Raw genomic sequence first — 20,925 nt, forward strand, 5'->3', positions numbered from 1 at the left:
GCGCTAGTTCCCCTATCACAGCGGCAGCCCCCCCCCCTCCCCCCCCGGCGCAGCCCGGCGCAGCCCGGCGCAGCGGCAGCCCCCCCCCACAAATCACTTACCTGGGAGGCTTCTCGGGGCTGCTGGGCTGTGCTGGGCTTCTCCGCTGGGCAGCTCCAGTTTCTGCACCTTCCTCTAACAGAGGAAGGTACAGAATGGCCGCTGCAGCGCGCTCCCGAGCAGTGACAGCTCGTCTGCGCATGCGCAGAAGAGCTGTAGCGGGGAGCACACTGAAGCGGCTCGTGCTGAATGGAGAAGACCGGACTGCGCAAGCGCGTCTAAAAAAGCAAGCTGCCAGCGAATTTAGACGGAACCATGGAGACGAGGACGCTAGCAACGGAGCAGGTAAGTGGAATAACTTCTGTATGGCTCATATTTAATGCACAATGTACATTACAAAGTGCATTAATATGGCCATACGGAAGTGTATAACCCCACTTGGTTTCGCGAGACCACCCCTTTAACTTTACTCTCTGGAACTGTATGAAATACTAAAATTACATTTTTTTTTGTTGAACTACTTTTTTGTCGCCATCTTCTGACCATCATGACTGTTTTTATTATTCCCTCCATGCGGTTGTGTGTCGGCTTGTTTTCTGCAGGATGACATGTAGCTTCTTTATTGATCCCATTTTGGGGTACAAACCACTTTTTATTTGCTTTTTATAAAACTTTTTCTTGGAGACTGAGTGACAAAAAAGAAAAGCACAGTTCTGGCGTTGTGTATTTTTTTTTGCTTACGGCGCTCGCCATGCAATATTTTACGGATGTGGCGATACCAAATATGTTTCATTATTTGCCTTTTTTTAAGTTAATTTATTCAACTTTTAATATTTTTTTTTATTATTGCGATATTTCACTTATTTTTTTCCTTTTATGTTGTCATTTTCCTGAGTGGCCGTGAACGAGCGATTGATTTTTTCATTGCTTACAAAACTAAAGGTTTATTCACACGGGCATTTGTGAATTCGGACCATCAAAATCTGGGTGGTTGCGAATGAACGAGTTGTTTCTTTCTTTTCGGTCATTCAAACTCCATGCTGTAGCGCAAACGTTGGACAAAATTGCGGGAAGATAGGTCCTGCCCCAGAGTTAACTACGTGCGAGAAGGATAGCAAGGCCTAGGCTTTCTCGACCGCTACAATTAACGGGCGAGAATCCTGATAGTGAAAACAGAACCATTGAAATCCATTGATTCTTCTTGCCCTGTTGTGTCCGCCATTATCACCGTCGCATAATGCGACTAAAACATGTTCATGTGTTTAAGCCCTTAGTTCCCTGTTGCAAACGATTTCACACTTTTGTATATTCATTGAGTAAAGTATGCGTGTAAGAAAAGAACGCAGCATGTTCTATTTTACCGCATATTGCGCGTGTTAGAGCCCTATTGTTCTCTATGGGTGCATAATAAACGTTTATATGCAATGTCGCAAAGCAACAGAGCGGGAAATTTAAAAAAAGAAACAAGTCAGACTGCGCATGATGGCGTGCGTGAGATACGTTGTCGTGCACAGTCCAAAATCACCGCCATACGTCGCTCACAGAACGGTAAAATGCTGTGTTATATACGTTTTATCACACGCTGGTGTGGGCTGGCCTGAGTGTTTATGCTGCTCATAGATGCTAACAGGCTTCCTTTAAAATAAATTCTGTTCATTAACACGCAAGGAATAAACAAAAAGCCTTTTTATTGAGAATAAGCCCCATCTGCGCATGCGCCACACTGTATGACTGCAACACACCGCAGCCGAAAGAGTGCCGTGACGTCACGGACAGCTGATCGCGCTTTCTTCCTCTAACCTTTTTGTCCCTCCACGCCGCCGTCGCTGTGGTGACGTCTGCCCGCGCTTGTTTCTGATTGGTCGATTTCAATAGTCGCGGGCTACTTGAACTGAGAGAGCTGTGTATCTTGCAGCGCGCAAGTAGTTGTCGGGCGCAGGCCGGGGCGGGCAGGACGGACAGGACACGGCTCTACACCCCGTACAGGAGGTCGGCACACTCCCCGCACTGCAGTCCTTCCCTGAATACCGGCGGGCGCCATGTCACACTACGTGGATGAGAACCAGGAGAACGTGCAGCCCAGAAAGCAGCTCGGCAGCCAGCATGTCCCGCCGGGAGGCCGCACGGCGCTGGGAGTGCTGCAGGAGAACCGGCGAGCTCCAGCCCGAGGTGGCAGACAGCAGGCGCCGGTAAGTGGGGCGGCGGGAGTTATCCTCTACTGGTCCCGCCAATGCTGATAGCAGTCCGGGAGGGGGCAGCACTGCTTGTCATTGTCTGCAGGCCGCCATTACCGACCAGTGCACATCACCTCTTTTGGGGCCCGGGTTTTTTTGGGGGGATGTGGAGTTCAGGGTAATGTTAGGGGATATAGCCTCTAGTGGAGCACAACTCCCAGCATGCAATGCAAGCCACATGGAGTGCATACTGGGAGTTGTAGTTCCTGATGCAGAGTACTCCAAGGTAGTTCAGCTGTTGGCTTCCCCATGTGTCTACTTAGACATGGAGCCTGCCCATCTGGGAGGATCAGGGAAGGGAAGTCACTTCGTGAAATAGAATCAACTTGAAGGCATCTGAGCAGGAAAATACAAAAATGGTGACTTATGCAGAACTGCGAGTGCTACAATATTAACAGAACTACCATATAATGGGGGGGAAGCAGGAAAAAAACACTTTAGAGCGCCCTGCTGACTGCTCTGGGGTGCATAAAAGGCCATCAAATGGCAGCACGTGTAATTAAAACCTATCAATTTTTAATTATTTTTTTCCATTTTTCACTTTATTGGGATTTGCTTGCAGCTTCTTGGCAGGCGGTTCCCATCCGTGTGAGGTCACCACTGGTTCATCTGTTGTGCCGCCTGTCTAGTCCAGCAGATGCATTGTTGGCCCGCTCACTGGCTGTACAGGCGACTGTCACCCATGATTGTTACACCGGAATAAAGTGAACAGTTCTCGTTCACCGTCGAGTCGTTGCTTGTGTTTAGGCCGAACCATTATTATTCACTTCTGCTCACTTGAGTGATGTTCGTTCCTTCTAAAAGCCCCCATACAGGCAGGATTTCCAGTGCTGGCAGACTGCCATCCAAACCCCTGTGTTCTGGTGACTCCGTGTCAGTCCTTACTGCAGCCTGCCATGGTAGTCGGAACATGTGCTATGCCAGGTCCTGCCATGATCTAACATGCATTAATAACTCCTTATCTTCCAGATTCTCGCAGCACATAACCCCTTGGGCCTCAGCAATGAGAACTATGGCAGAATCCCAACCGGGAAGGCTGTCGGCAAGCAGTCTACTTTCACCATCCATGTGGATGAACCGGACTGTGCGGCCTACAAGAAGCCGGCTGTTAAGAAGGCTGCGCACGATGAGCACTTGAAACAGCTGAGCTCCGTTGTCATCTCTCTCGGGCAGAGGCAACCGCTGGCGCCTATAGAAGTGCCAATGAGCGTAAGCTTTGGTAAGTGGGGGAGCAGTGTATCATAGGAAATAAGGGTCCTACTTGATGTAAAGGTGACTTCCCACTCCTAAGAGTCCTTGAGTACCCCCAGTGTGCAGGACATGCCAGTCACTGCACCACTATAGACTCGGGCAGCTGTGTAGCCACAGGGTTCTGCTGACGAAGGGGGTTCTCAGATGGCAGGTTGTTGGGATGTGGCATCACTTACTGATAGGTGAAGGCTTTGCACATCCTCAAAATGAAGGAAGCTTCTGCCTCCCTGCATAGGGCTTGGCCAGGAGCGCTGCTGCATTAGTCCCATTGCTAATGGGACCCAGGCTCCTGTGTCCTCATAATGGATCCCTGACGTCGGTCCATCTCAAACTGATCACAATGAAGTGCTATGCCATAACGATGGTGGACAAGAATGGCCATTAGTAGACACCTATCGCACAGAATCTGTTTCTGACTCGTTCCCTCAGACTTGGGTGTCCACCAGAAGACAGTAAATTATCGGGGTGGGTTCGTCTTGCAGCAGAGGAAGCTTCTATAGGTACATCCAGGGCTATTAGGAGTGCCTTGGTAAACCAGAGGCATTTCAAGCTATTCCTAGAGGAAATTCTAGAATAAATCACGTTATGAAGACTAAAGGATGGCAATACCCTCACAGGAGTGATGGGAGTGTGATGAACACCAACTAAATGTCTCATGAAACTGCACGTTCACTAACTCTATCTACTGACTTGTGTTTTGAAGGTTCTCCAATGGATATGTCAATTGTGGTTGAAGAGGAAAAGACAGTCAATGGTAATGAAGTTCCAGACTACGCAGAAGAGATTCACACTTATCTCCGAGAAATGGAGGTAATCTTTAGCTTTAAGGCCATTACTAAATAAACGTATAGCACTCTTCTAACACAAAAAAATACAAGGGAGCAGAAAAATGTAAAATAAGGAACCAGTCGTTCTGTATTGTAGTGGCCTCCCCTGCCCAGCACCACTACACCGGTCCCATCTCAGAAGTGACTGCAGTAGTCAAGTGCCATTCATGCACAGATGCCCACTGAGGCCAGTGACTGCTGCAGATGCTCCTGGAATCTGAGTGCCACCATTCAGTGGAGTTGGCAATATGACAGGCGATGTGTAGTACTTTCATCGCTATACAACTTTCTTTGGTTAGAAAAGACCTTTAAGGGGTTGTTTGGCTGTATTTTAAGTTCCCTGTATTTTGACCAGAAAGTACAAGACTCTGGTTAGGCTTTTGTGCATAAAGCAGTACATAAATACTTGCATGGAGTATAAGATTTACACTCCTACTTCTAGCTATCATCGGGTGTCCTTAAGACTGCATCAGTGGTGTTCTCTGAGCAAAGAGAATGTTTGAAATGGAGATGTAGTTATCAAACTCATCCTGAACTTAAAACGATTCAGTGCATCACAAGTCTGTGTTTTCCCTTTTGGAAATGTGACTTAATCTCTAAACTTTATTACTAAGGCCTCCCTCACACAGGCGTTCAGCAGAGTGCTGCGACTTCAATCAGTGCTCTGTCGCACTTTTACTCTTGGCAGCAGCTCCCTGTGGCTGACATCTGGCTTTGGCATATCTCATCATTGATGGGGTGCGTTAAACACCAGAAAACAGAACAGACTCCGCTCAAACCATGGCAGCGGAAAGCACCGCAATCAAGCAGTTGTCTTGAGACTCCATTGAAACCAATGGAAGCATTATACTGCGATTAGTGTGGTGCGGCAGTAATTGTGGGTAAAAAAGCACCTTAGAGTAAGGTCGCCTGTCCACAGGCGGTTTTTGCATTGCGCTCCCTGTGACGATGATCCGGCTGCAGGGAACACAGTGCACGCTTTCCATAGCGTTGCTATGGAAAGTGCAGCCTCCTGTCCACGAACGGAGAATCGTAGGCTCACCGCAGAGAATTGCTATCTTTCAGGCTCACTGCAGAGATCTGTCTGCTGGCTCCTGCACCCAGGCAGTGGAGATCCACCGCAGGATATCGCAGCACCTGTGGACAGGCAGCCTAAGGGGGAACTTACACTTGCATTAGGACTCTGTACAGAGTGTTCTGTCTTTGGAGAGAAACTGAAGTGGGCTTATCAGTGTTCGTTTTAAAAATGAAAACTAGTCTGCTGCATTATTTGTTCTAGTAAGGGTGGTTTCACACCTGTCCCTCAATCTTTGTTCTTGTTTGCAATGGTCTGACAGGGAACCAACTGTAGGGCTTCCGACCTTCAGTGTTGAACTGATCCTTTATCAGTATGCTGCAAAACAAACAACCTCAGGGGAGGGAGAAGCCCAGCCACCAGCCTGGAGTGTCTTGTGCTGGCTTGGAAGAGCTCAGGAAGACCTCCCAGATTAGTTTGTCTAAAGGCTGATTTGGGCACAATCACTTAAAAGAATCTTTTGAGCTATTATCATCCTGTCTAAATGCAGACATCCTGCAGTTTTTGTGCACAAGTCGCTGATGGCTGAATTCTAGCTTGCTAGAATTGAGTAATCAGCTGTTATCAGTGGAGCAGGCTATTATCAGCTGGCTGCACTGATAAGATTCTCTGCCTGTATTCTGCTGTGAATTCAGTGGGGCATGGGCTGTAAGCACAGAACACAGTTGCTTGGTCATGGAGAACAGCTGTATTCTACTAGCGGCAGTGTCCTGCTGTGCTTGCATGATCGCTCAAAACTGTCACTTAAAGTATTGTTTTGAGCAATAATCAGTGTAAATGGGGTATTACTTCAGTTCCTCTTTTCCAAAAGTACAACAGAGCTGGAAATCCTGACCTGAGATCTAATGCAGGTGTGAATTCACCCTAAGGCTAAGTTCAGGTGTGGTGAATACTGTAAAACACTATCTACATTCGGGCTATATCCATACAGGACGGATTGGCTGCAGAATGTCAGCAGTGGACATTTTGCAGGAGAAAGTCTAAAGAAAAAAAAGGTACAAGCTGGTGCAGAATTCACCCCTCATTAAGGGCTCTTTCACACGGGTGTATTTTAATCTGTATTCTGTGAGCTAAAACCAGAAGTGGAGAGAAAGTATAATGGAAAGATTTGCATTTCTTCTGTATTTTGGACCCACTCCTGGTTCTGGCTCACAAAATACTGATATAAAATACACCCATGTGAATAAAGCCTAAGCATGAGTTCTATTTAAGGCTTTTACACGAGACAATTGTTCTCCTGCGGGGTCTCGAACAATCGTCCCATGTAAAAGCATGCATTGTTCAGTACTGAACAGTCGCTCCTTACAGTGAATGGAGGGGGGCAGGGAGAACTCCTCTCATCTAGCAGAACGCTAACTTTCAGCTCATGCAAGCATCAATTGCCTTGTTAGATCTTGTTAACTGGACACTGTATACCCGAGAGGCTGTTGGTGATCATACAGCCTGATCAGCCAGATGTGGCTTACTAGATGACTATCTAGAGACTGCAGTACTGGCTTGTTATGAGTTTAATAAATTGCTTTCTAAAGCTCTTACATCTATCAATTTTAATCTCTTGCAGATAAAATGTAAACCAAAAGCTGGTTACATGCAGAAACAACCTGACATTACAAATAACATGCGAGCCATTCTTGTTGACTGGCTGGTGGAAGTTGGCGAAGAGTACAAACTGCAAAATGAAACCCTGTACCTGGCTGTGAACTACATTGACAGGTTCCTATCCTCAATGTCCGTCTTGAGAGGGAAGCTCCAACTGGTCGGCACTGCTGCTATGCTCCTCGCCTCGTAAGTTCTCAAAGTCTTAAGTTGTAGTGAATGGATGTGAGAACTGTTCTAACACATTCTTCTCTGTACAGTAAGTTTGAAGAGATCTACCCTCCAGAAGTGGCAGAGTTTGTGTACATAACGGATGACACATACAACAAGAAGCAAGTCCTTAAGATGGAGCACTTGGTGCTTAAAGTTCTTTCTTTTGACCTTGCGGCCCCAACCATCCTTCAGTACCTCAATCAGTACTTCAGGCATCAAGCAGTGACTCCGAAGATGGAAAGCTTGTGCTTGGTAGGTATTAAGATTTGTGTTACACAGGCTCCTGGAATGTGTATTAATGTGCCGATTACATATACTTGACTAGAAGAGGGACAGTGGTGACCAGGGTGTAATCACCCCTGATGGCTCAGGGTCTGAGCTGCCCCTCAGATTTGGGGGTTAGCTTGGATTAATACTGTGGACTACTCTGACAAAAAAGGCTTCCTCCCACCCCCCCCCCCCCCCTCTTCCCAAGATAAAATGTGCTCTCTTGCAGCACTGCTACAAGTGATCTGGCATTAAAATGCACCCATTGCAAATAATGGGTAATTACAACAGAAGCTCTGCGCATCTTGCGGGCACACAGAACTCCTGCATCTTTATCACCTGTGTGAATGCAACCTTGGTGCATGAGATCCAAAAAACTCACATCAATCCCATAGTGCATTAACTAGTGGCTATACAACTTCAGCCCGCTGGGTGGCCATTGTAAATAACGTCTACATTCACCTAAACAAGCTAGAGATCCCATGTATAGTCTTGAAGGCCAGACTCGTCTGCATTACCTGTGATAAACTCTTAATTAGCAATCTTTATCTGTCCCTGGAAAACAGCATGTGGCAGGGAACATTAAATACTGCTGGGTTTCTCCAGCTTACAGTGGATTGCAGGGGAGCACTTATCTGCTTTGGGGGATTCTTCTAACAGAAATTTTTAAATAAACTGGTTCTTTTCCTTTTCAGTATTTGGGAGAGCTCAGCTTGATTGACTCAGACCCTTTCCTCAGATATCTGCCCTCAGTTATTGCTGCAGCATCCTTCATCATTGCAAACTATACACTTAATGAGGAGGCCTGGGTAAGTATTAAACTAATGCAAAATAGTGATTCTGCTGCTCTGGCTTTATGTAGCTGAAGGGCATATAATAGTGAAGTGTTAAAACATCATCCTTAAACTCTTACCTGCAGCCAGATTCATTGGCCAAAGTCACAGGATACACCTTGGAAAGTCTTAAACCCTGTATACTGGATCTCCATCAAACCTACCTCTCTGCAGCAACCCACCAACAACAGGCTGTCCGTGAGAAATACAAGCATTCAAAGTAAGTGACATCATATGATCTATGGTGGTGGGCTCACATGGTGCACTGCTCTGAGCATATAACCTGGCTACTGAGTAAGTCGAGGTTAAGTCTTCATAATCTAACACATTACTGAAATGCCAGGGCAGTGGAGTTGGTGAGGCAAACCTCTGACTTCATGTTGTCATAATTTTAAGTGCTAAGTCGCTGTATTAAAATGGTAACATCAGGCTCTTGATTACCATCTTGATCCTCTGCTACTGAGCAAGGCCACACACCTTTATCCAAACTGTAAGCACTGAAGCTGCATAAGAATACTTGGTCTAGTGGAGAAGCGACAATAACTAAATTTTTCTATTGCTGTTTCCACACTAGTTATCAACGTTTTTGACAAATGGGGACTTGGATGACTGGAACATGTCTTTTAAAAGACTTTTCAAAATTTCCCTAACACCATGTGTGTCCATCCCCAAGCACAAGTGGATTTTATTTGTGGCCGTATGTGCTGAAAATAAAACTGCAGCATACTCTATTTTTGGAGTGGAACTCAATGGACGCCATCCCTGCATTGCAGAAGTGTCACGGATCCACATCACCTAGGTGACGGTACTGGGAGATCTGTACTCTGCATGTGCGCTGGAGGCACACCCGCAGTACAGAAGAAACCTGACAGCTGTGCAGGGTCACAGGCACAGGGAGAGTCTGCATGAGGCTTAAATTCCAATTACAAAAAGTGCAACAAACTCTGCATTGAATTATACTAATTTATAATCTTGTGCATCTTCAAACTGATCTAAAGATGTGCATGAAAATTACAAATGTGCATCAAAATGGTACAGAAATCTCAGCTTCTCACTGCCCAAAATCCCAATTACTTGTGTTGAATACAGCCTTCAGAGGGAAAGATGCAGTTGCCAAAGATCTCAGTCTTTTGCAGACAACAGTGGGGATGGCTCCTTCTCTAGAGAGACTCGGGTTTGTCAGATAAATGGCTGCTTTTCTGAGCTGCTATAGATTTTAATCTCTTCCCTTGTCATATTGTCATCCTCACGAAGACCTTCCCATGTTGCAGTGTATAGTCATGTTGGGGTGCATAGACATCAGAGGGTTCAGCTCCCAAGTGGAGCTGTAGTCTGCATCACAACTGTTTGCTATGAACCCTGACAGCAGATTGCAACCCTTAGTATCCAAATGATCTGCAGAAACTCCCTGTAGTTAAACACAATCCACCTAACTTGGTATAGATTTGTTGTGGACCATCTGCAGGGAATCAGTCTTGTGGGAACACTGCCTTAGACTGGTGTCATCCAAGCATATGCATATTTATGTGATGGGCATTGTGTTTGTACACACCTCCAGGTTTTACTATACCTAGTGCATGCCAAAAAAGCAACCATGCTCCATTAACTGCAACTGGCGGATCCGCAGCGGATTTTAACTTCTCCTGCCTGCGGATCCGCACCCCATAGGGATGCATTGACCACCCGCGGGTAGATAAATACCCACGGATGGTCAATAAAAGTGATTTAAAAAAAAAATGGAGCATGAAAAAATCTGGACCATGCTCCATTTTCATGCAGGTCTCCCACAGGGGCGGCTCCCGCGGGCTTCTATTGAAGCCTATGGAAGCCATCCGGATCCGTGGGAGACAAATTGGAATTTACTCGCCCGCTCCAGATCTTCCCTTTGCTGTCGCTTCTCTCCGCAGCCGGATCTTTTTTCTTCGGGCCGACGCATGCGCGGGGGCACGCAACGGACATGCCCTGCGCATCCACTGGGCCGAAAAAAAAGATCCGGCCGCGATGGAGAGAAGATGAAGCCGCGGCGAAGGGAAGATCCGGAGCGGGCGAGAGGTGAGTTAATTTATGCCTCATGTCCACGGGGCAGGAGGGACCCACTACGGATTCTCCATGGAGAATCCGGAGCAGGCCTGATTTTCCCCGTGGACATGAGGCCTAAGTGTTGTTTTGACATGTTGTAACTGAGGTCCTTCTTATAACCTTGTTTCCCCTCTTCCCTCCCCTCAGGTATCATGCTGTATCAACAATTGAGCCTCCAGAGTCGCTATTGATATTCTCCTAACCGTTGCAGATGGACTCTAATGTATTTACAAAGCACACGTTGTACAGTTTTCTATCCTTTTGTAATGCTATGGAGTATCAAACTGATCTCTGACAGAATTATGATACAAAGTTCTAGATATTTTTTATTGGTTTTAAATTTTGTAAATTTTTATGTATTTTAATCTTGTTTTAGATTACTTGGCTACATTTTTATAAAGCAGTGTGCAGTTTGCACTAACGGAGCAGTTGGCATACCTGTTAACTATATTCATCAATGTTATTGACAATAAATGTTAACTAAACTGCAGCTCCAGTGTAAGTGTCGTCTTAGAATGGAACAAAACTGATTTACAGGGCTGACTATTTCCATGAGCTCCATTTACTTCCTCAACCTCATAAGGTGAATTGGGTGGGGGTGCACACAGTGCTCCATCCTCAGACCCTTCTATAGGCCATATTCATACAAGCACAATATCGGGCTGAGAAACCTGGCCTGATATTGCACCTGGCAATGCATTTTAACCATGGACACAAGTGTGGGGTTTTTTTTTTTTGTTTGCTGCCCATCATTTCAGTGAAATTGCAGTTTTTGGATGCTTGTTTCAAATGTGTTGGAGGATCTGCATGTGTCTCCTGTTTTCAATTTAAAGAAACTTAAATTGCTCATGTGACTGCATTCAAAGGATTTAGGTTCATAATTGCATATTTTACAATGCATTCTCCCCTGAGATTCACTCATGTACATATAGCCTCACATGCAACATTGTACTCACTTGAAAGGCTCCCTTAACCTGCAAAGTTGCATTTGGCTGAGTGAAATTGAATCTCGCAATGGAGTTCTGCCACACTATCCTCCATGACTTTGTGGCATTTTATCAGGTTCCATAAGCTTTGCCCTGTAACATGCTTGTCCACATTGCTACAGTGCCTACTGACTTGTGCGTGTAGCTAAAAATTACTTTACAGAAACAAAGTGACAAACTGTCAGGCCGTCCGTCATACAAGTCACATGTGAGCTAGACTGAGGCACAGAAGTTGGAAGGAGGATTTGGTGTGTATTTTAGAAGTGGGACTGACTCAGTTGCTACTCTGCTTACTGAGTGTCTAATAAAGCAGAATTAAGAACTAACGTGACATTCATGGGGGTGGGGGGGCTCAAGATGCAGTTGAAACTCCCTTTAGGATGGCTTCTTGTAGCGGCATATACATCCAGGCACAAGGCTGTACATCTGAGTAGGCACTAACTCATATTAAATATGCCAATTTGGCTATAACTGTCCCTTACAATAAAGGGAGTTTGTGATGAGCATTGTCTGACCTGGGCAGGAGGAGTTGACCTGACTGTGTGACATTAAAGTATGCCATTGTAATTCCTGCAGTGATTTATGCAGAAAGCTGGCCAAGCATGTATGGCTGGAAGTCTGAGCAGGACTTCCCACTGGACTCCTATGTCTAGAATGAGCAGGTAGATGTAAGCTTGTGTCCAGGGGATGGGGGCTCGGCTAAAGGTCTGATCACTTTGGCTCAGGAGGAAGTCTGTCTAAATCTAATGCATGTAAATGGATACATGGCTGATAAAAGTAGCACAGTAATTGATGCCAACACATGTAATGGCCCTCTTACATGGGTAGACACTCGGGTAAAGAACAGCACAAGCGCTGATGTCGTCTAAGGTTGTTAGTGCTTGTGCAGTGTTTACACTGACCAACTTCACTGCTGGATCGCAGGCTTCTCACTCAGCACTTCACCTGTGTAAAGCAGGGAGTTTACACTGAGCAACAAGCCCACGATGCAGCAATTTTGTTATGCTAACAGTGTTTTGTTCTAGACGTTTCGATGTGTAGTTTTGCATTACAGGGCACATACGGCGACTGTTCTGGCTGGCGTCAGGTTTTGGGTTTAATGTGTAGTTTTGTTCTGTAACTGTTTTACTAGGTAATTACAGATCTGTCCCCCATTATGTCAGAAGACCTCTGGGGAACACTCAATGTGTACTGAAGGGTTAAATCTTCCTGCCTTCTCTGAGTTTATTTACTGAAAAGGACCCACTAAAGAAATATCCTATACTATTTAAAAATTAACTCATTTATTCTCAAAAATAAAGACAAGCGCTTGTAGTGACAGACAAATTAATAACACTATTTATTTTAAACCATGCGAGTCCTGACGGTGTATAAAGACCTATATTGCTTTTCTCCTAGAGGTGTAGATGTGTATAGCCACCCTAATTACGGTCTGCTATAATGAGATACTTGGTCTCAATCGTGTTTATTAGATGATGAAAGTTATTTCAATTCAATATTGTAAATCTCATATCTATATTCATAGATTGCTAGGTGCACTTAGTTATATTCCTTATAGTCTGTGCACTTTTTTAGATCTCCCAGGCTCGACGCGTTTCCTCGGCCTCTTTTAATCTAGGGCCAATTCATCAGGCTCAAGGAGTAATTTTATTACATATGTTGATGTTCACTTAGGTGGTACACCAAAAAATCCAGGTACCACTCACTTTTGAGGGTCCTTGGTTAGATACTTTAATATGAATTGGAAATGGGACACTATTGATCCACATTGAACGTGATAGTCAATGGTGAGAGTCCTGAGCACTTTACTAAAAATATGCAAGTAAGCTATATCTTTGAGATGATATTTTAGCTTGTCTCACTGAATCTTATATGCCACTCTAGATCATGCTGATATAATGCAGATCATGTCCCAGAGAGGCCTGATATGTGCATATACTAATGGCTTTTTTTGCCAAGATATATTATATAGTATATTGCTACAGTGAGAACCGCTACAATCGCATTTAAAACGCTTGCTCGCTAGGAATCTGTCTGTCTGATGAAATTTAATGGCATAGACATGAGGATACTCAGAGCGTGTTGTAATGTCCGTGGTGTTTCTTACATGTGAATGATTGTTGTGGTGATGAGTGAGCTAGATATTGCCGCTCATTTCACCCAAACAGCCTTTCTATGTTTAGTGCAACACAATCATCCACTTAGAATCACTGGATAAGCTGAGTATTGCTGCTTATTGAAGCTGATTCAGCCCTATGCTGCTCGTTTTTGCAGTAAGGAGAATCACTTAGCACTCAATGCAATGCCTGGAGCATAGAGCTTGATGATGCTCCTGCACGCTCACACACACGCTCACCTGCTGGGATCAGTGTCCCATAGTGTTCTGACAGACCTGGTACAAGCAGGGTTGCCAGGGTTTAAATACATATAGCCCCGCCTCCCCTGCAGGGGGCTCGTCTTACCCAGCACCAATCATGGCTGCGCAAGCTGTAGCGGCGGTCCCGGAGGCTCTGATCACATGACTGCTGATGGTCTCTGTCATTATCACAAGACCTCTCGGGTGCCGTTCTAGTCTGCGCATACGTGCAATTTCTCCCTATTTTCCAGAGTACATCGCTCATATGAAAGAAAGCTGTCATTGCCTTTCACTTTACAGGTTTATGTAATATAGTGCACATGCTTTTTATCTCTATCATGACAGGTATACAATGTATTAAAAGACCACAGGTTTTTATTCTCTCATTGTATATATTTATGCACTTTATAGTGTTTTTCAACATGACAGTTAGATTGACTAATTCAGATAGATGCCGTTTTTTATATTTATTTTGGGACTGAACAGAAAAGTAAAGTATCGATGCTTTTATTTCTGCTAAGAGCAATTGATCGGTATCTCTGTAAATTATGATGCCTTGAGGGTTCAAAGCTGACAACCCAACCTGCTTCTGATTGACTGCAGGAGCTTTAATCCCTCCATTTATTTTTACTAGCAGTTGGAATTAAAGCCCAGGAGCAAGTGCTGTAAATTAACAGTGCTTGGTCCTTAATGGGTTAAAAGGACACCACTTCTGTACATCTAACAACTTAACTTGTACTGGGATTAAAAATGTGTTCACACAAACTGATCTCCCTCCTACCACCTCTTGCTAAATCTACTGTTGAGGCCCTTTTCCACAGGATACAGGTGGAGCGATTTTCACACCTGTGCTTCTACCCCCCTCAGATAACTGCTCTGTGACTAGAGGCTGGGGATCTCATTGACCTCCCTCCATTCAGAGGCATGGGCAGCAGTCTGTAGGGACTGTTTACACAGGTCAGTTATCAGCAGGTTTTTATGCCTACATAAACTGACAGTTGCCAGGGAACAATTGACAGCATTCAGCTTTGCATCATTCAGCAATTAACTGCTAATTGTCTTGTGTGAAAGGGCCCTTAGGCTTCTCTAGTGAAAGGGACATTGGTTACTATATGCAATATGGTATCTGATAGTGGCCTTTTATTCTAGAAACTCTTCCACTGGAAGTTCCTTTTAAACAGTAACTTTATTTCAAACCTAAAATAGGCTAATAAGTCAAAAGCCCTGAAAGAGCTGTTTATCTACAAATGGGTCAGCCATGACCCTGTATTAGGTCCACAGACTCTAAAATAAGTACCTTAGGCTAATCAACATAGATGCCTAAGGCCTCTTGCCCACAGACAGGTTTTACACCGCAAGGTAAACCAAGTCCCCACTGGTGATCATGGTGAAAAACGTGTTTTTTTTTTTTGTTTTTTTTCAACAGTCCATTAATACTATTAATGCAGACTTTCCGCCGCATAAAATAAAACATGCTGCAAATTTTTTTCCCACGGCATAAATCCACAGCAGAATCCTGCATGTGAGGACTGAGCCATTAGGTCTAATAGCTGTGATATTCTGCCACAAGCAATGAAATCCATCCATGGGAATTAGCCCTTTATTTGAATAAATTTTTTTTTTGTTTTTTTTGTTTTACCTGTTTTCCCAGAAATAAGACTCATTCATTTTTTGCCTCAAAAGAGGCAGTCTTAGTTTCAGGGAATGTCTAAGGGCTCATGTCCACAGGCCAAATAAGAATTAAAATCCGCAGCAGATTTTAACTCTTCTCCCGTGCGTGGATCCGCACCCCATAGGGATGCATTGACCACCCGCGGGGTAGATAAATACCCGCGGATGGTCAATAAAAGAGATTTAAAAAAAAAATGGAGCATGAAAAAATCTGGACCATGCTCCATTTTCATGCGGGAGACCAAAAATAGGAATTTAAAAGAATTACTCACCCGTAGCGGGCGCGGAAGGTCTTCTCTTCCTCACAGCCGGATCTTTCTTGCTTCGGCGGATGTGCCCGGCGCATGCGCGCGGCACGTCGGCGACGTGCCGCCAGCGTGACGAATTCATCCGCCGGCCGAAAAATGAAGATCCGGCCATGAGGAAGAGAAGGCTTTCCCCGCCCGCTACGGATAGGTAAATGCTTTTAAATTCCTATTTTCAGCGCTCATGTCTGCGGGGCAGGAGGGACCCGCTGCAGATTCTCCATGGAGAATCTGCAGCGGATCTGATTTTCCCCGTGGACATGAGGCCTTATACTCACTGCTGGTGCTCCAGTCCTCGAGCTGGCCTCTGTCACTGCTGCAGGTTGCCAAGTCCTCCTTTAAGCCAACAAAGGAATTCTTCCTTAACCCCTTAATGACATGGCCTATTTTGGCGTTGAGGACCAAGCGATTTTTTTTCGTATTTTTCCATCTCCATTTTTCAAAAGCCATAACTTTTTTATTTTTCCGTGGACGCGGCCGTATAAGGGCTTGTTTTTTGCGTGGCGATCTGTAGTTTTTATCAGTGCCACTTTTGGGTACGTAGACAATATCGTAAAATTTTTAAATTTTTTTTTTTTATGATAACGGAGATAAACCGTATCAATTCTGCCATAGATTTCTTTTTCTTTTTTTTTACAGCGTTAATCATGCAGCATAAATGACACACAATTTTTTCTGCGGGTCGGTACGGTTACAACGATACCAAAATTGTTGTTTTTTTTTTTAGGTTTTTACACTTTTTTGCAATAAAACCCCCTTTTTTTGGAAATTTTTTTTTTTTTTTTTATTTCTCTATAGCTGCATTCAAAGTCCTGTAACTTTTTTTTTTTCTATGTACGGAGCTCTATGAGGGCTTATTTTTTGCGAGACGAGCTGTAGTTTTTATTGGTACCATTTTGGGGAATGTATGGCTTTTTTCACTTTTATTGCACTTTTTGGGAGGCAAAATGTTAAAAATTAGCATTTTGCCTGTTTTTAGCTTTTTTTTTTTTACGCTTTTTGTCGTACAAAATGAAGTGTGTTCAACTTTTTGTAGACGTCGTTACGGACGCGTCAATACCAAATATGTGGGGTTTTCATTTTTTCCCTTTTTTTTTATGCTAATAGAAAAAGCATAAAGGGTTTTTTACTTTTTTCTTTTCTCTTTTTTTACACTATGAGTCCCTCTGAGGGACTTGCAGCAGTATGCCTATGATCGCTGTCATAAGGCATGGCAGAGCTACTGCTCTCCCATGCCTTATCGCTTATACAGCGATTATAGGCACAGGCAATACAGGACGCCAGTGTCTGGTGTCCTGTTGCCATGGCGACAGGCCAGGCTCTCGCGATGACATTGCGAAAGCTGGCCGGAGACACAGAGGGATCGCGATCCCTCTGAACTCTTTCCCTGCCGCGATCTACTTAGATCGTGGCAGGGAAGGGGTTAACAGCGGGGCGCGCATCTCCGATGCCCCCCCTGCTGTTGCAGCGGGACGCCGGCTGTATCTGACAGCCGGCTCCAGCTGCGGGATAGCACGGGATCATGTGATCCCGTGCTATCTCGAGGACGTAAGTTTACGCCCTGTTGCGGGAAGTACCAGGCTGCCAGGACGTAAACTTACGCCCTGCAGCGGGAAGGGGTTAAATAACCAGCCTCCAAGAAGCTAATGCTCTGATTGGTTAATCAAGTGCCGCAGCAGCTAATGAGAGCCAGCTTTTGATTAACAAATCACAGCCATTCAATTACATTGGCTGTTATTGGTTAATACAGCACCACATCAGCCAATGAAAGCTGGTGCTGTGGTATTAAAGCCCAGCTTCCAGGAAGAACTGCGCTGTCTGCTTGAAGGAGGAAGCTGCAGCCATGGAGGCCAGCGCAAGAACTGGAACACTGGCAGTTTTTTTTTTTTAATGTGGCTTAGCTTAGGCTTATTTCAACCCCCCCCCCCCCCCCCCTCCCCAAAATAAGAAGAAAATTAGGATATGTTTTACTATCAGGGAAACAGCAGTAAATGAGCTTTTTTTCATTAAGGCCCATTTAGAGGGGACAATTGTCAGGCAAATGCTGCCCAACACTTGTCCCTGCTCATTCTCTCCTGTGCTAAAAAAAAAAAAAGTGATTTAACATTTGTAGTTTTTTTTTAAATTTGTATATTTACACTAAAATTAAGTTTGTTTCAGATGTTTTGATATGTATTGTTTTGGCTGGCGTCCGCTTTGGGCTATTCTCTTTATGTAGATTATTTTACTATGTCCCCCACTTATGAACTGGTTCTGTTGCAGGAAACTGTTCGCAAGTCCGAACAAATGCTTGTATGGAGGGGGATCGGAGGGGTATCCCCCTCCATATGTCAGGTGCCGTCTTTGTCTTACAGCTAACACTCAGCGTTTAAAGCATTAACTGTTAAGACGAGTGGCGTGGCTTGTCGGAACTGTTGCCGCTGGGTGTCGGCTGTAAGAAACAGCCAGCACTCGACGTTCGGGGGTCTCATACTGCCTCCCACGATAGGCTTGTGGGACACTGCAGTTGCCACAGCAGCCGGGAGCCTTCTGAAGGGCCCGAACGCTGCCTATGAAGAGTGCCCATCAAGGTCAGCTTGATATACTGTACAGCGATCAGATAGGCAGACTGATTACATACTGCACAACAGGCTTGTTGGTATCTCAAATGATTGCAAGTAGGGGTCTTATAGTAAGGCCTCTGTGGGACATTCACTTTTTTATTTTACACTTTTCCACTGTTGCATCCATATGCACCTGAGTTACAGGGTAAACATCCCCCTCAGTTACAAATAGTCACTACAGGGGGGGATGACATCTGTTGACGGGATCTCAACAGCCTGCTCACGTAGTGGATGAACGATTTTCACCGATCAGCTGAGCGGGCGCATGCGGTCATCGCCACAACAGAGGTCAGCACGGGGAACAGTATGCTGTTCCAGCACTAACAGCATATATCCACTCAGCTGATCGGTCAGGTTCCCAACCGATCCACTATTGCTGTCCTATCCTGAGAATAGGTCATCAATAGTATTTACTAGAAAACACCTTTCAATAACTTACATTTGCTGGGAAGCAGCAAAAAAGCAGTGACAAAAAATGCCCCCAAGATGAAAAACCAGCAGCCATCTAAAAAGACTCCAAGAGATTATCTCAGATTGAGGTTGCCTACACACGTGTATAGATGCAGCTATTTACCCACATAAGTACGCAGGGCTAGCTGAATGAATTGACTCTAATCTGCAAAGATTATCATTCAAACTGGTGAAAGTGCGCAATAATCGTTACATGTAAACACATGGCTGTTGTGTACTATTAGTTCACTTGTAGCTTATGGCTGTATCTACATAAGTCATTAGGTCGTTCGCTTTTCATTCCATTGAAATGGCATTTATTCAGTCTTTGAAAGACATGGGCAGAGGGGTGATTGTTGTGCCAAAACATTAGTAGTGGCAGACAATAGGTTTTCTTCACACCAATTAAAAACCACCTTGCCAGAGTTTCCCTTGCATAAACACATACCCACATCTACGGAGTTTACTTTAGCTGATGCAGGAAATGGAGAAGATTTCAAAAAAATTATCTGTACACTTAAATGTTTAGCATTCTATGCAAAAAAAAAAAAAAGTAATTAATTTGTTCCAACTATAATAGTTGCACGTAAAGGGGCCTTAAGCTGCAAGTCATTACCTGTATGTGGGAATGCACCCTAATACAGTGGCTTCAAGTAACTAATTAGTATTGTGCGATCTTGTCTGGTGTTTTAGATTGGGGAAGAAGTAGTAGTAACCCTTCATGTTCTGCCTGAGGACAATAGGGAATGGAAAATGGCTTTGTGTACACCACAAGTAGCTAAAGCCTTGTGTAGACACGATTATCTTTGTGTGTTTTTTTTTACAGCGCAAGGTGATTGCTCAAACATTGAGCGATCACCTTGCGCTCTGAGCGGGGAATGCAGAAGGCAAGCGGGGCCAGTTTTCTTCTGCATCCAACTGGTTTCTGCTCAGAGCATCCAGAAAACAAGAGGGAATGTGCTTGTCTTCTGCATCTGGCTGTTCTACAGCTGAGCCCTCCGAGCGGGGGATGCAGAACACAGCTGGATAGCTGTGTTCTTCATAGCCTGCCTGTCTTCAGGGGCAGGATACAGCTGAAACAATAGTACCAGTTGTATCCCACTGAATTCCTGATAATTGATTGCTGATCTTTTAGCATGGTGAAAGGTTAGCGACGGCTTAACGAAAACTGCACGATATCAGTGCAGTTACACACAACGATTATTGCTCAAAAGATGGCTTTGAGTCGTTTTTGAGCAAAAATAGTTGTCTAAATCAGCCTTAAGACCCACAGCCATACACTATTTAATACTGCTAGGGTCTGGTATAAACTGCATGTGGTTTTTGATGCAGTTTTAGGGCGCAGTCACACGAGCATAGGCGTATTTACGTTCGCACGTGCGCAGCGTTTAATCGCCGGACAGAACGTTTTTCGACGATCATGACCAGAGCTAGAAAGCGTATTATCGTTTGTTCCTACTTTGCAAACTATCTTTTCAGCCATCGAATATGCGTTGGCGCCTATTTCGGTCGCATATGTTCCGTTTTTTTTTTGGGTTGCGGTATTTACGCGCCGTAAAATCGTCCGTGCGAACGAATACATTGGAAACCAATGCCTCAGATGGTCACGTTTATACGATTGGGCGCAAAAACGCGCCGTTTATGCGCTCGTGTGAACGCACCCTTAGGTGCACCATCCAAGTAGAACCTGCATCATAACTAATAAGCTGCTGCACAAGATATTTCCACTGGTGGGCTATACAGCCCATGAATCTCCAACATTACATGCCCCCTGTAATTATATCTGTGCTAGTGCAATCTTAAACAAGCCTTAACTTGTATAAATTGTTAGTATTTTGCAGATGGGTAAGAGTTAATTGACACAAGGGCATTGTCAGTCCAGGTGTTGGCCAAACCTAGAACAGACTAGAGTGGTGAAAGAAAAATCACAGCAAGCATTATTCCCATGGGACTTGTGGAGGAGATTTGGCTATTCAGGTGAATAGAGACATATAAAGGCTCCCTTCACACGGGGCAGTCCGGGTTGCAATTAAAAGAAAAAAATGCATTTGCAAAATGGCGTGCATATTTTTTTTTGCCTACTACAAACATACTAAAAAAAAAAAACCACATGTTTCACCAATGCACTTTTTGTTTTTAT

The 20,925-nt window shown here is 44.6% G+C and overlaps 1 protein-coding gene across 1 annotated transcript; it reads left to right on the plus strand.

Annotated features, from left to right (window-relative positions):
* Window positions 1-1,925: 1,925 nt before the first annotated feature.
* On the plus strand, window positions 1,926-10,904 carry CCNA2 (cyclin A2). Its single transcript, XM_066573802.1, has 8 exons — window positions 1,926-2,228; window positions 3,243-3,492; window positions 4,228-4,334; window positions 6,988-7,211; window positions 7,283-7,487; window positions 8,198-8,311; window positions 8,422-8,555; window positions 10,562-10,904. The coding sequence occupies exons 1-8, from the start codon at window positions 2,079-2,081 to the stop codon at window positions 10,614-10,616; spliced, it is 1,239 nt and encodes a 412-aa protein (XP_066429899.1). The 5' UTR covers window positions 1,926-2,078; the 3' UTR covers window positions 10,617-10,904.
* The last annotated feature ends 10,021 nt before the right edge of the window (window positions 10,905-20,925 follow it).

This window comes from Eleutherodactylus coqui, chromosome 7 (genome assembly GCF_035609145.1).
Source record: "Eleutherodactylus coqui strain aEleCoq1 chromosome 7, aEleCoq1.hap1, whole genome shotgun sequence".
In the NCBI taxonomy this organism is placed as follows: Eukaryota; Metazoa; Chordata; class Amphibia; order Anura; family Eleutherodactylidae; genus Eleutherodactylus; species Eleutherodactylus coqui.